The following is a 17,424-nucleotide window of genomic DNA, read 5'->3' as shown; positions in this document are numbered from 1 at the left end:
GAATGACGGGTAAATGTCAGATGTATTAGTATTAATATGACGGGTAAATGTCAGATGTATTAGTGATAATATGGTGGGTAAATGCCAGATGTATTAGTATGGCGGGTAAATGTCAGATGTATTAGTGTTAATATGGCGGGTAAATGTCAGATGTATTAGTATTAATATGGCGGGTAAATGTCAGATGTATTAGTGTTAATATGGCGGGTAAATGTCAGATGTATTAGTATTAATATGGCGGGTAAATGTCAGATGTATTAGTATTAATATGGCGGGTAAATATATCAGATGTATTAGTGTAAATATGGCGAGTAAATGTCAGATGTATTACAATGACGGGTAAATGTCAGATGTATAAGTATTAATATGGCGGGTAAATATATCAGATGTATTAGTATTAATATGGCGGGTAAATATATCAGATGTATTAGTATTAATATGGCGGGTAAATGTCAGATGTATTAGTGTAAATATGGCGAGTAAATGTCAAATGTATTACAATGACGGGTAAATGTCAGATGTATAAGTATTAATATGGCGGGTAAATATATCAGATGTATTAGTATTAATATGGCGGGTAAATGTCAGATGTATTAGTGTTAATATGGCAGGTAAATGTCAGATGTATTAGTGTAAATATGGCTGGTAAATGTCAGATGTATTAGTATTAATATGGCGGGTAAATGTCAGATGTATTAGTGTTAATATGGCGGGTAAATGTCAGATGTATTTGTGTTAATATGGCGGGTAAATGTCAGATGTATTAGTATCAATATGGCGGGTAAATGTCAGATGTAGTAGTATTAATATGGCGGGTAAATGTCAGATGTATTAGTATGGCGGGTAAATGTCAGATGTATTAGTGTTAATATGGCGGGTAAATGTCAGATGTATTAGTATTAATATGGCGGGTAAATGTCAGATGTATTAGTGTTAGTATGGCGGGTAAATGTCAGATGTATTAGTGAAAATATGGCGGGTAAATGTCAGATGTATTAGAATGACGGGTAAATGTCAGATGTATTAGTATTAATATGGCGGGTAAATGTCAGATGTATTAGTGTTAATATGGCGGGTAAATGTCAGATGTATTAGTATTAATATGGCGGGTAAATGTCAGATGTATTAGTATGAATATGGCGGGTAAATGTCAGATGTATTAGTATTAATATGGCGGGTAAATGTCAGATGTATTAGTGTTAATATGGCGGGTAAATGTCAGATGTATTAGTATTAATATGGCGGGTAAATGTCAGATGTATTAGTGTTAATATGGCGGGTAAATGTCAGATGTATTAGTATTAATATGGCGGGTAAATGTCAGATGTATTAGTATTAATATGGCGGGTAAATATCAGATGTATTAGTATGGCGGGTAAATGTCAGATGTATTAGTATTAATATGGCGGGTAAATGTCAGATGTATTAGTGTTATTATGGCGGGTAAATGTCATATGTATTAGTGTTAATATGGCGGGTAAATGTCAGATGTATTAGTGTTAATATGGCGGGTAAATGTCAGATGTATTAGTATTAATATGGCGGGTAAATATCAGATGTATTAGTATGGCGGGTAAATGTCAGATGTATTAGTATTAATATGGCGGGTAAATGTCAGATGTATTAGTGTTATTATGGCGGGTAAATGTCAGATGTATTAGTGTTAATATGGCGGGTAAATGTCAGATGTATTAGTATGGCGGGTAAATGTCAGATGTATTAGTATTAATATGGAGGGTAAATGTCAGATGTATTAGTATTAATATGGCGGGTAAATGTCAGATGTATTAGTGTTAATATGGCGGATAAATGTCAGATGTATTAGTATTAATATGGCGGGTAAATTTCAGATCTATTAGTGTAAATATGGCGGGTAAATGTCAGATGTATTAGTGTTAATATGGCGGGTAAATGTCAGATGTATTAGTATTAATATGGCGGGTAAATATCAGATGTATTAGTATGGCGGGTAAATGTCAGATGTATTAGTATTAATATGGCGGGTAAATGTCAGATGTATTAGTGTTATTATGGCGGGTAAATGTCAGATGTATTAGTGTTAATATGGCGGGTAAATGTCAGATGTATTAGTATGGCGGGTAAATGTCAGATGTATTAGTGTTAATATGACGGGTAAATGTCAGATGTATTAGTGTTAATATGACGGGTAAATGTCAGATGTATTAGTGTTAATACGGCGGGTAAATGTCAGATGTATTAGTATTAATATGGAGGGTAAATGTCAGATGTATTAGTATTAATATGGCGGGTAAATGTCAGATGTATTAGTGTTAATATGACGGGTAAATGTCAGATGTATTAGTATTAATATGGCGGGTAAATGTCTGATGTATTAGTGTAAATATGGCGGGTAAATGTCAGATGTATTAGTGTTAATATGGCGGGTAAATGTCAGATGTATTAGTATTAATATGGCGGGTAAATGTCAGATGTATTAGTATTAATATGACGGGTATCAGTGTTAATATGTCTGATACATAAGAGAGGGAACTGTCAGGTTAAACAATGAGATTTAAACAGAAAATATCGAATCATTAATTGTGGGGTTTGGTACAGAAGGACCGGGTGTTGACTAAAGCCTGGAGGCGTTGGCGTACTCTAAGTCATACACGAATCCTCTAATTCAAAATTGTCAGGATATACATTGTACATATGTTGGAAATGAATCAGTCGTCGATAAAAATAGACTTCAGATTTAGTAATAAAATATATACTGCTCGTTTGATGTCTATGTAAATAAGATGTCGACAGCAATCTCGTAACGATGACCCGGATATCCTCTATATGTACAGTGTCTGCTAAACATCGTCGGCCAATGGTCAGCCAGTCAGGGTTACCTTACTCAGCGACAGTCACGCTCTCACCTTAGTCCTAAACACACTCATCTATTAAATCATTAAATGTGGTGATTTCATCATATGATGAGGAGCCCATCAAAATTAACTTAATTTGCTTTCAACAAAGTACGAGCATATTAAAATAATATAGAAGAGTCAATAGACGATATTCAATTTGGTTTACAGACAGAAGGATTACTTAATTAGGCGGTATAGTAACAACAGAGAATACCGACATGTAATCGAAACCATAATTAAAATTCAACATATATGAGATAAGGTCAAACTACGAACAAGAGCATAGAGACCAGTAACAATGTACTAGGAGAATGACATCAACTATTCTAGAAGGGTAAGTATAGTTTGTTTCATCTTAGACACTTACAAAGTCAAATCCTGTTTAAACCACAAAATCAGAAAGAGAACCAGGCCGGCGACAATGGAACCACCAGGCCGGCGACAATGGAACCAGGCCGGCGACAATGGAACCACCAGGCCGGCGACAATGGAACCAGGCCGGCGACAATGGAACCACCAGCGCCGAGGACGCCCCAAACCATATTATACATGGAAATTAAAACCTACCAATGAGACCGAGACGACGACCTCAAAACCTCGCCACGGTCCCGACAAGTCCCACGGTCCCGACAAGTCCCACGGTCCCGACACGTCCCACGGTTCCGACAAGTCCCACGGTCCCGACAAGTCCCACGGTCCCGACAAGTCCCACGGTCCCGACACGTCCCACGGTCCCGACAAGTCCCACGGTCCCGACACGTCCCACGGTCCCGACAAGTCCCACGGTCCCGACAAGTCCCACGGTCCCGACACGTCCCACGGTCCCACAAGTCCCACGGTCCCGACAAGTCCCACGGTCCCGACACGTCCCACGGTCCCGACAAGTCCCACGGTCCCGACACGTCCCACGGTCCCGACAAGTCCCACGGTCCCGACACGTCCCACGGTTCCGACAAGTCCCACGGTCCCGATACGTCCCACGGTCCCGACACGTCCCACGGTCCCGACACGTCCCACGGTCCCGACAAGTCCCACGGTCCCGACAAGTCCCACGGTCCCGACACGTCCCACGGTCCCGACAAGTTCCACGGTCCCGACAAGTCCCACGGTCCTGACACGTCCCACGGTCCCGACAAGTCCCACGGTCCCGACAAGTCCCACGGTCCCGACAAGTCCCACGGTCCCGACAAGTCCCACGGTACCGACAAGTCCCACGGTCCCAAGCAGCTCACACAGTCCCAAGCAACTCACAGAGTCCAAAACAACTCACAGAGTCCGAAACAACTCCAACGATCCCAAATAACTCCAACAATCCCAAACAACTCCAACAATCCCAAACAACTCCTACAGTCCAAATCAATTCCCACAGTCCAAAACAACTCGCACTTTCCCAAACAACTCACACAGTCCAAAACAACTCACAGAGTCCAAAACAACTCCATCGATCCCAGACAGCTCCAACAATCCCAAACAACTCCAACAATCCCAAACAACTCCAACAATCCCAAACAACTCCAACAATCCCAAACAACTCCAACAATCCCAAACAACTTCCACAGTCCCAAACAACTCCTACAGTCCAAATCAATTCCCACAGTCCAAACAACTCGCACTTTCGCAAACAACTCCAACAATCCCAAACAACTCCAACAATCCCAAACAACTCCAACGATCCCAAACAACTCCAACAATCCCAAACAACTCCAACAATCCCAAACAACTCCCACAGTCCCAAACAACTCCTACAGCCCAAATCAACTCCCACAGTCCCAAACAACTCGCACTGTCCCAAACAACTCCAACGATCCCAAGCAACTCCAACAGTCCCAAACAACTCCCATGGTCCTAAATAACTCCCACGGTCCCAAATAACTCCCACAATCCCTAAGAATTTGCATCCCCGAAACCTCGCGCCGTTAACCCCTCCATCAGAAACCGACATCTGTCATAAATATCGAGGAAATGGGTACAAGTCCCTGAATATCGAATCAAACGGCACATGATAATATCGCCGTCAAAGGAAGCAGGCATGTCACTATCCTGAAAAGGAAAATCAGCAACAGGGTTTCTGCCTTTATATCGCTATACAAAAACAAACTTTTTACTGATTATGTGGTAACTGTGTTAATTATAAAGTAGATATTTAATATATGAGAAATTTTGGTGAGATTAACAAATACCTGGGTAGGCTTGGTCATGATTTTACATAAACTGTGGTGAACTGTTAAGTAAGAAGTGATATCATCAAAGTATCTCTAAACGTTAAATATTTATTCTCCTTTAGGTCAGTTTGAGTACATAGGATACTGCTGATCACGTGACAGGAACGAGTGTAAGCAAGCCCTTTGTTCGTATCAAACCACCAAGAAGAGTGAGGCGCCTGACATTTGATAAAAATAACCTCAAAATGCTGAGGTTGTTGTGTTCTCGAAAAGTTCTGACTTTATATGTAAGGATTATCGTTACACAACTTTATATGTAAGGATTATCGTTACACAACCTTATATGTAAGGATTATCGTTACACAACCCATGAATGTACACTGTCACCTTCATCAGACCAAATACCAGGGCAGCATGTGAGTTGTCTTTGAAATTCAAAGATCGGCTATGCTATTTTCTTACAATACTATGCTGTAGTATTTAATTGGACCGAAATAACTCGATTCTACTACTCTTTGCATAATACCTTGTCATATATGAGCGAGAGTCTATCAGGTATTAGGCAAAGAGTAGCAGAATCGAGTCATTTTGGCCGAGTGAAAATATTAGAGCATAGTATTGTAACACGACAATACAACTTCGTACTAATTGCAGTTTATTACTATTTTAACACTGCCTTTTTACTCTCCGTCTAAAGAGAAACACGGATGGGTGTGTACCTGTACTTACGGCCCCCTTACAGACACACTGTGTATATCTGTATACTGGTTTATACCTGCATGACAAGGGTAAATAATTAGTCTAATACATCACCGGCAGTACGTGTTATTACGTCACTGGTATGACATAATCCACAGTTTTACGTAAATAGTTTATCCCTGTTAATCCAATCACCAATACCAAAGTTATCAGTCTGACTGGCGGTCTAGGGCTGTAAAATAGTACCTGTCACAATAATACCTACTGGGAGTCAGCTCGGTACGTCAATCCTGAATCCTAACTGAACGGCTAACTTATGTAAGATCCATCTTATCAGACCATCAAATCATGTTTTGGTAAAATTCCACTTTTCATCGTTAGTTTTGTAGGTTTTTCTTAAATTTCAATCTCTATGTTTAAAGAATTAGCAGCTAAAAATTCCAAAACAAAACTAAATTCTGTGTTGCAAGCATCCAATAGCATGACCGTCGCTTGATAACCATGAACATACTATCTCATCATGCTTAACATTTCACATTTCATCTAACAATGTCTCATATTTTATCTAATAATTCTTCACATTCCATCTAATCATGCTTTATATTTCATCCAATGATGTCTCACATTTCATTTAATCATGCTCACATTTCATCTTATCATGCTTCACATTTCGTCTAACCATCCTTCACATTTCATCTATGCATGCCTCACATTTCATCTAATCATGTCACATATTTCATCTAACCATGCTTCACATTTCATCTAATCATGCTTCACATTGCTTCTAATCATTCTTCACATTTGATTAAATCATTCTTCACAGTAAATGTAATCATGCTTCACATTTCATCTAATCATGCTTCACATTTTATCTAATCATTCTTCACATTACATCTAATCATTCTTCACATTTTATCTAATCATGCCTCACATTTTACCTAATAATGCTTCTCATTTCACATAATCATTCTTCACATTTCATGTAATCATGCTTCACATTTTATCTAATCATTCTTCACATTTCATCTAATCATGCTTCACATTTTATCTAAGCATTCTTCACATTTCATCTAATCATGTTTCACATTTCATAAAATCATTCTTCAAATTTCATCTAATCATGCTTCACATTTTATCTAAGCATTCTTCACATTTTATCTAATCATTCTTCACATTACATCTAATCATTCTTCACATTTTATCTAATCATGCCTCACTTTTACTACATCTACATGCTTAATCATTTCACATTAATCATTCTTCACATTTCATCTATCATGCTTCACATTTATCTAATCATTCTTCACATTTTTCATCTAATCATGCTTCACATTTTATCTAAGCTTCTTCACATTTAAATTAATCATGTTCACATTTCATAATCATTGCTTCACATTTTCAATCATCTTAACATTGATCTAATCACATTTTAGTTCTAAGCATTCTTTCACATTTCATCTAATCATGCTTCACATTTTATCTAATCATTCTTCACATTACATCTAATCATTCTTCACATTTTATCTAATCATGCCTCACATTTACCTAATAATGCTTCTCATTTCACATAACCATTCTTCGCATTTCATCTAATCATGTTTCACATTTTATCTAATCATTCTTCACATTTCATCTAATCATGCTTCACATTTTATCTAAGCATTCTTCACATTTCATCTAATCATGTTTCACATTTCATATAATCATTCTTCAAATTTCATCTAATCATGCTTCACATTTTATCTAATCATGCTTCACATTTTATCTAATCATTCGTCGCATTTTATCTAATTATGCTGCACATTTCATCAAATTTCATCTAATCATGCTTCACATTTCATCTAACCATTCTTCACATTTTATCTTATCATTTTTTCATTTCATCTAATCATTCTTCACTTTTCATCTAATCATACCTCACATTTTATCTAATCATTCATCACATTTTATCTAGTCATTCTTCTATTTCCCTGTCTCACTTAAATGGGAATAAATGATTATTTTTCTCTTACCTTGATTTCCCTGTTATGTATCTAAGATTGACATTATATCAATGCAAGATAAAGTTGACGTAACGTGATTGAAATGTCGACGTTGTATTGTTTACGTGAATAAATGAAATTGTTGAGAACGTGCAAAAAGCACGTGTAGCTTATCTCAACTTAGGATGTTAGATATTCAGTTTATTACATTTTATAGCAAACATTACCAAGGCAGCACAATCTCCCAGAATTAATTGCGGTCCCTGTCTCCGGCTCGCAAATGTACGCCAAATCGTGACGTTATGTATTCTATCTTGCATTATGACGTCATATAACATGAAGGAGAGCTTATAATATGCAAATCTTAAATTTCTCCATTATCGTTTGTAAGCAGTCCTCTGATTGGTCTGATTGAATAATTTTCGATATTCCACTGGTAAAAATGAATAAAAAGAGGATATTGAATGGTTTCCCGTTTAATATAACATATATTTCACTCGTATGACAAAATATCGATATTTTCACGAGAAGTATCGATATTCTGTCATACTCGTGAAATATATTAAACGGGAAACAATTTTCTTTTTATTGCATTTTATATACTTAAAACAAAAGTAAAAACATCGAAAATCAATGGTGTCAAAAAGTGCGGGAATCAGTAACATAATTCATGACGTCATCTCTTTGTGACGTTACTTGTTACTTGTGACGAAACAGCAAATTACCAATTTATCTATCTTCACTTCGATTGGAAAAATCGGCAAGTTTAGATTAGGTGAATACAAATGTTCGCTCTGATGGGTCAAAAACGAAAAACTTATATTTTCACTTCAAAACTTATATTTTACCGCTCATCGCTGCAGTGTAAATGTAAGTTTTATTAGTTTGATAAATTTCTACATTTCACTGGCAAAAATGCAATAAAAGAAAATCTCACACCGGTAAAATTGTGGATATCGCTGTCCAGGAAAAGAGAATACTAGAATATAACATTGGTCTGTTCCGTGGACAGGGATATCTCAACCTGAGTGTACGAGTTGGGGGGTCGGCTCTTATAGTCAGGATTGAGAAATCCCTGTCCACGGAGCATCCCTATGTAAGGTTCTAGCCATCCCGCCACACGCCGAGCGAAAGACTGTGCGTTCTTATTGTAAAGCAATTTCTGACGGTATGGCATTTGTGGGAAGCGCCATGTTGAAGCGCCATGTTACACCTAGCTTATGCGTGGTTTATCTATATGTATTGGTAGATGAAGCTTATGTTGTAAATGATAACTTATTCATGGGGACAGATGGGTGTCTGTTAATACGACAATTACTCGTATTTATTGACTTAACGAACCTGTTTTATAAGTTCACCGATATAATCATCTTTGGGTTATCTTAAGTATCTCTCCTTAATTAAGAAGTACTTTACTGTCGACACGAGATCAAATAAATGGCTTATATCAATTTTATCTAATGTAGATAAGAGATATTTAGTAAACACGGTGGCTTTAATCCCACTGTGCCAGCTACAGGACAGAATCGGGTAGGTAAACATCTGCCAATTAGGCGGCTGCATACATAGGGGTCGGGAGGTTAAGTTGTTACATGGCTAATAGGGGGGTACGAAAGTAGATCGGCACCAGACCTCCTTCTCCATCAAACCTGCATCCATCTTAAGGTCAAATAACGCTATCCCCAAATACATTAGCAATATCTTAAGCGTAATTAACTTTGTTTTTAAAAAGGTAGAAGCGTTTAAAATGTGTGTTAAGGTTCCAAATGTGACATTCACTGTTCACGTGACACACCAGTTAGATGACTTGCCCGTTATACCTGGTGCATGTACATTAAGACAGTGATTTTAACCATTTGACCTGTTATCATCTAATTCAAGAAAATCGTCATCATTATGCTTCAGTATAAATTTTCCACAATGGCTTACTAAACATTCAGGGATTCATTTTATCGACTTATAATACCAGACTTATAATACCAGACTTATAATACCAGATTTATAATACCAGACTTATAATACCAGACTTATAATACCAGATTTATAATACCAGACTTATAATACCAGACTTGTAATACCAGACATATAATACCAGACTTATGATACAGACTTATAATACCAGACATATAATACCAGACTTATGATACCAGACTTATAATACCAGACTTACAATACCAGACTTACAATACCAGACATATGATACCAGACTTACAATACCAGATTTACAATACCAGACATATGATACCAGACTTATAATACCAGACTTGTAATACCAGACATATAATACCAGACTTATGATACCAGACTTATAATACCAGACTTATGATACCAGACTTATGATACCAGACTTATAATACCAGACATATGATACCAGACTTACAATACCAGACTTACAATACCAGACTTATAATACCAGACTTATAATACCAGACTTATGATACCAGACTTACAATACCAGACTTATAATACCAGACTTACAATACCAGACTTACAATACCAGACTTACAATACCAGACTTATAATACCAGACTTACAATACCAGACTTACAATACCAGACTTATAATACCAGACATATAATACCAGACATATGATACCAGACATATAATACCAGACTTATAATACCAGACTTATAATACCAGACTTATAACACCAGACCTATAATACCAGACCAGACTATTATAGGATTACGTTATATCGTATAATTACATAATCCACATGTTTTATGACTGTTGTTGGTGATATTCCTCTCACATGTTGCACTTTTAATTAACGTAATTTAATGGACTTGGTCATGTTTAATGCATCATATGTTATGTTAAATTTATTTGAAACCACAGATAAGAAAGATTAAATTGTTAGATTTTATTGTGAAACAGTTAATCAACATCAAAATCCAAATTAGCATTTTCTAATTAACCATTGATTATCAATCCACCCAATTCTGGGGGCCACAATTTCACAAATTTGTCATCAATCATGCAGCTAATTGATATAAAAAACAATTATAATGAATTCACAGCATGTCTGACATAGAGCTCTTTAGAACAAGCAAAATAGAAAACACAAGGAGGGGCTTACAATACCGGGCCTAAAATACCAGACTTATATCTTCGCTAATAAACACGTTTTGCCTTTACAATTCCGCATGCTAAGTATATCATTATATCTTATAGGATTACGTTACCCATATGTTATATTATAGAATTACGTTACCCATATGTTATATTATAGAATTACGTTACCCACATGTTATATTATAGAATTACGTTACCCATATATGTTATATTATAGAATTACGTTACCCATATGTTATACTATAGAATTACGTTACCCATATGTTATATTATAGAATTACGTTACCCATTTGTTATATTATAAAATTACGTTACCCATATATGTTATATTATAGAATTACGTTACCCATATGTTATACTATAGAATTACGTTACCCATATGTTATATTATAGAATTACGTTACCCATTTGTTATATTATAAAATTACGTTACCCATATATGTTATATTATAGAATTACGTTACCCATATGTTATATAGTTAATTACGTTACCCACATGTTATATTATAGGATTACGTTACCCATATGCTATATAGCAGAATTACGTTACCCATATGTTATATCGTATAATTACGTTACCCACATGTTATATTATAAAATTACGTTACCCATATGTTATATTATAGAATTACGTTACCCATATGTTATATCGTATAATTACGTTACCCACATGTTATATTATAGAATTACGTTACCCATATGTTATATTATAGAATTAAGTTACCCATATGTTATATTATAGAATTACGTTACCCATATGTTATATTATAGAATTACGTTACCCAAATGTTATATTATAGAATTACGTTACCCATATGTTATATTATAGAATTATGTTACCCATATGTTATATTATAGAATTACGTTACCCATTTGTTATATAGTTAATTACGTTACCCATATGTTATATTATAGAATTACGTTACCCATATGTTATATAGTTAATTACGTTACCCATATGTTATATTATAGAATTACGTTACCCATATGTTATACAATTGTATTATAGAATTACGTTTCCCATATGTTATATTATAGAATTACGTTACCCACATGTTATATTATAGAATTACGTTACCCATATGTGATATTATAGAATTACGTTACCCATATGTTATATTATAGAATTACGTTACCCACATGTTATATTATAGAATTACGTTACCCATATGTTATATTATAGAATTACGTTACCCATATGTTATATTATAGAATTACGTTACCCATATGTTATATAGTTAATTACGTTACCCGTATGTTATATTATAGAATTACGTTACCCATATGTTATATTATAGAATTACGTTACCCATATGTTATATTATAGAATTACGTTACCCATATGTTATACTATAGGATTACGTTACCCATATGTTATATTATAGGATTACGTTACCCGTATGTTATATTATAGAATTACGTTACCCGTATGTTATATTATAGGATTACGTTATATCGTATAATTACATAATCCACATGCTTTATGACTGTTGTTGGTAATATTCCTCTCACATGTTCAATTCAATTCAATTCAAATGTATTCCTTAAGTTTTACAACTTATTGGATAACATAAAATAATTTGTACATACATTTAAGGACAAAGGCACCCACTTAATTCATCATGCATTCTACAAAATTCTTCTTACTCTCTTCACATACATCTACAGTCAACAACAATAAATCTTACAACAATTTTAAAGAACAAAACAAAAATATATCATTAATCAAATAAGTTGAAAATGAACATATTTTAATTAAGATTTGATAACAAATCTTTCCTGCGTTTATTTGCTAGTGATAGGTATTTTCCTAAATTGTTTAGTTCTTTTGTATTTTCTACTTTGAGTAATTGAATACGTTTAAACATACTAGGGTTTTTGAAATAATATGGTTTAATCAAATTAAGACGAATGTATGCGTAACAGTTGCATTTAAAAATAAAATGGTATTCATCTTCTATATCATTTTCATCACATAAAATGCATTTTCTTTCATGCCTTGGAATATTAATATATCTTCCACGTTCAATAGCTAGATCATGTGCAGACAAACGAATCTTTGAAATAAGTTTTTGGTAATTAGAATTAACTGGTTTATAAAGATACGACTGAAGTTTAATATCAACAACTAGATTTTGGTATAAAATTCCTTTTGACGACAAATTTACTTTCATCAAACATTCTTGCTGGAAATTATCGAAGAGACGCTGTTTAAATACATTACTATAAAATTGATCTGAACCGTTACTGGTTTCTTCAAACATATACCCAAGACCGACAGAGAAAAGTTCCTGTTTTAAATTAAGAATCCATGGGTCATTATTTTCCAACATCTCATCATAACATGCTTTGAGTACACAATTATCTGAACGCTTTAATTTCAAACAATATTTAAAAATTCTTATTTTTCTTAATATATACAAGGGAAATCTTCCAAGTTCAATGTACAAAAAAACATTATTTGTTGATCTTCTGAGTCCAAGTAATGACTTGAGAAATGAAATATGAAGTTTCTCAATAGCAGGGGCTTTATGATGTCCCCAGATTTTAGAACCATACAACAAAATACTATTTACATAAGTGTCAAAAACAGAAAGGCGAGATTTAACATTAAAAAAGTTTTTTCTGCAAATATTATTAACGGCATATAAAGCTTTTCGTCCTTGTTCTGCAAGTTTATTTTGAGCTTTTGTAAATTTACCGTTGAAATTTAGTGTAAGACCAAGGTAATTAAATTCATCAACAATTTCAATTTCCTCATTCGCATAGACCCATTTCTCGTTATTACGTATTAATCCACCATTCCTGAAGATGATAATTTTCGTTTTACTAACATTAACAGTAAAGTTCCATTTTCTACTATACTCTTCTAATGAATTTAACGATTTCTGTAAATCTTCCGGTGTTTCAGATAGAATCACCATGTCATCTGCATACATAAGTAGGAAAAGATTAATAGTTTGAAGTTCTATCGACGAACAGTTACTTTTTATAAATTCAATTTCTAAATCATTAACGAAAAAGGTAAACAGAAGAGGTGACAAAATTTCACCTTGAAACAATCCACAATCACATTTGAAGAAATCACTGGTACCTTTGAATTTAACACAGCTTCTTACATTGTCATACAGACTTCTTATAATTTTAAAAATTTCCCCTCAATCCCTTCCTTAATCATTTTATACCACAAGTTTTGGCGATTAACAAAGTCAAAGGCTTTCTTGTAGTCGATAAAACAACAATATAGTCTGCGACGGTTTCTTAAAGTTCTATTAATCAAAGATTGTAAAACAAGAATAGCATCCACTGTCGAAAGATTCTTTCTAAAACCAAACTGAGCATCTGTAATCATGGAGTAAGCTTTATCAATCTTAATTAATCTCTCATTAAGAATAGATGTGAACATTTTCCCAAGACAACTTACCAGTGTAATTCCCCTATAATTATCCGTTATATTTACATCTCCCTTTTTAAATAATGGTATAATGGTTCCAATATTCCAATTATCCGGAAAGAAACCAGAGCTAAAAACCCCGTTAAATAGCTCTTTTAAACAAGGAGCCAAAGTATCCTTGCATGCTACAAATAATTCATTTAATAAACCATCGATACCACACGCCTTATTGCGTTTTAAATTACTTATTACATGTAAAACCTCTCTCTCGCTGATATCTTCATCTAATTCTTCGTAAGGGTTTATATTATCACCTGAATTATTGTATTGTTCCATGAATCTATTAACATTTTCGTTTGAATAAGAGTCAATAGACGCCAACTTTTGAAATGTTCAAAAAAATCTTCATTTTCCAAATTATTATCCTTGACTTTTGTCTTTTTAAAACATCTGTAGAATCTTTTAGGATTATGCTTTCTCATGTAGTTCATTAAGTTTCCTTTATGGGTCTTATATTCCCTTTTCAGCTTGAATTCAAGCTTTTTATACATGTTGCACTTTTAATTAACGTAGTTAATGTACTTGGTCATGTTTAATGCATCATATGTTATGTAAGAAACCACAGATAACATTGTTAGATTTTATTGTGAAACAGTTAATCAACATCAAAATCCTAATTAGAATTTTCTAATTAACCATTGATTATCAAACAACCGAATTCTGGGGACCACAATTTCACAAATTTGTCATCAATCATACAGCTAATTGTAAAAGAAAAACATACCAATTATAATAAAGGTTTTGTAGCAAGTCTGACATAGAGCTCTTTAGAACAAGCAAAATAGAAACACAAGGAAGAGGGCACCCTTTCATCCATTAGCTTATATTTTCAATTCATTTAAATAACACTAACTAATTTTGGAAAACCGAAAACTAATCATTTATCATATTCTGATATATTTCATTTGTTCCAAGACATTGACTGAGAAAGATACTTCGATTAATATCAATACCGATATCAATTTCCTTGTCCCAATTAATCCCCTTGTTGTCCCCATTAATCCCCTTGTTGTCCCAATTAATCCCCTTGCTGTCCCAATTAATCCCCTTGTTGTCCCCATTAATCCCCTTGTTGTCCCCATTAATCCCCTTGCTGTCCCAAGTAATCCCCTTGCTGTCCCAATTAATCCCCTTGTTGTCACCATTAATCCCCTTGTTGTCCCCACTGATTCATCTGCTGCCCCCATTTATTCCCTATTGACCGCATTAATTCCCTTGCTGCCTCACAAAATCCACTGCTGCCCCCTATTAAATCCCCTGCTACGTCAATTTATTCCCCTGTGGTCCCCAACAATTCCCCCGATGTCCCCATTTCTTTCCCTACTGCCTCCATTAATTCCCTTTTTTGCCCCATTACTTCTCCTTTTGCCCCATTTATTCTCCTGCTGCCTCCATTATTTCTCGTTGTCCCCATTAATTCCCGTTGTCCCCAATAATCCCCCTGTTGTCCCCATTAATTCCCCTGTTGTCCCCATTAATTCCCGTTGTCCCCAATAATCCCCCTGTTGTCCCCAATAATCCCCCTGTTGTCCCCATTATTCCCCCTGTTGTCCCCAATAATCCCCCTGTTGTCCCCAATAATCCCCATGTTGTCCCCATTATTCCCCCTGTTGTCCCCAATAATTCCCCTGTTGTCCCCATTAATTCCCGTTGTCCCCAATAATCCCCCTGGTGTCCCCAATAATCCCCCTGTTGTCCCCAATAATCCCCCTGTTGTCCCCATTATTCCCGTTGTCCCCAATAATTCCCCTGTTGTCCCCATTATTCCCCCTGTTGTCCCCAATAATCCCCCTGTTGTCCCCAATAATCCCCCTGTTGTCCCCATTATTCCCGTTGTCCCCATTAATTCCCCTGTTGTTCCCATTAATTCCCGTTGTCCCCAATAATCCCCCTGTTGTCCCCAATAATCCCCCTGTTGTCCCCATTATTCCCGTTGTCCCCAATAATCCCCCTGTTGTCCCCATTATTCCCGTTGTCCCCAATAATCCCCCTGTTGTCCCCATTATTCCCGTTGTCCCCAATAATCCCCCTGTTGTCCCCATTAATTCCCGTTGTCCCCATTAATTCTCCCGATGCACCCATTAATTTCCTTGCTGCCTCCATTATTTCTCGTTGTCCCCATTAATTCCCCTGTTGTTCCCATTAATCCCTCTGGTGCCTCCATTAATTATCATGCTGTCCCAAATAACTCGCCTGTAGCAAGCACTACAACTCCTAAATTCTAATACGTTACTTTGCAATGCTTTGATTGTTCCTTTCTATTTAGCGTTTATCCTATCTGGGCGGTAATTTGTTTTGTCTATTGATCGAAGCAAAACAGTCTTTTATATGATTATCTATATATTTTATAATACACTATACCAGACTACATGTCCACTGGTGTACTGTACAGGTATGGAACTCATTAATATTGAACAGAAACTAATCTTTTGACATGCATTATGCTAATTTAGAGGACCCTAGATGGCTGTCTCTAAACAGCAAGCCTTGCGGCTATTAGCTAAATGTTTCATCCCATGTCCTGTCACATTATATGACGGGATATAAATATCGAAAAAAAACACGTGACGTCATGACTAAACAATGTTGTTGTGACGTCACATGATTCTTTCGGTCCATTCGAGTCGAAATTAGGCTATGTGTAAATACAATGGAATACCTGTATTATGAAATAGATTCTATGTAGTGAAAACTCCTTCAAGTCAACTTCGTTTTCTAATATTGCCAACATTAAACATGCATTCGACCTACGAAACTACACACCATTTCATCGAGTTTGTATGCCTACAGAACTACACACCATTTCATCGAGTTTGTATACCTACAGAACTACACACCATTTCATCGAGTTTGTATGCCTACAGAACTACACACCATTTCATCGAGTTTGTATGCCTACAGAACTACACACCATTTCATCGAGTTTGTATGCCTACAGAACTACACACCATTTCATTAGGTTTGTATACCTACAGAACTACACACCATTTCATTAGGTTTGTATACCTACAGAACTACACTTCATTTTATTGGGTTTGCCTTTGTCTTCTATTTTCGATGTTAAAATTGCTAATGGAAATATTATTATGAATAACAAAAATATTCTTGACTTTTTTTATATTGATAAACACATTGTCCAACATTTACTATAAATACATAAAGCGGATATCGACATT

At 35.4% G+C, this 17,424-nt stretch overlaps 3 protein-coding genes across 3 annotated transcripts in view; 1 reads left to right on the top strand and 2 right to left on the bottom strand.

Annotated features, from left to right (window-relative positions):
* The window catches only part of LOC117314677 (dual oxidase-like), an 80,140-nt gene that overhangs the window by 62,336 nt on the left and 380 nt on the right, over positions 1-17,424 (bottom strand). The window lies entirely within an intron of this gene.
* On the top strand, positions 2,331-4,748 carry LOC117340591 (uncharacterized protein DDB_G0287625-like). Its single transcript, XM_033902353.1, has 2 exons — positions 2,331-2,337; positions 3,451-4,748. The coding sequence occupies exons 1-2, from the start codon at positions 2,331-2,333 to the stop codon at positions 4,746-4,748; spliced, it is 1,305 nt and encodes a 434-aa protein (XP_033758244.1).
* On the bottom strand, positions 15,723-16,073 carry LOC117340580 (nacrein-like protein M). Its single transcript, XM_033902343.1, has one exon. The coding sequence runs from the start codon at positions 16,071-16,073 to the stop codon at positions 15,723-15,725; it is 351 nt and encodes a 116-aa protein (XP_033758234.1).

This window comes from Pecten maximus, chromosome 2 (assembly GCF_902652985.1).
Source record: "Pecten maximus chromosome 2, xPecMax1.1, whole genome shotgun sequence".
NCBI lineage: Eukaryota > Metazoa > Mollusca > Bivalvia > Pectinida > Pectinidae > Pecten > Pecten maximus.
The sequence above is the reverse complement of the archived record's forward strand: the minus strand, read 5'-3'. Positions and strand labels throughout refer to the sequence as shown.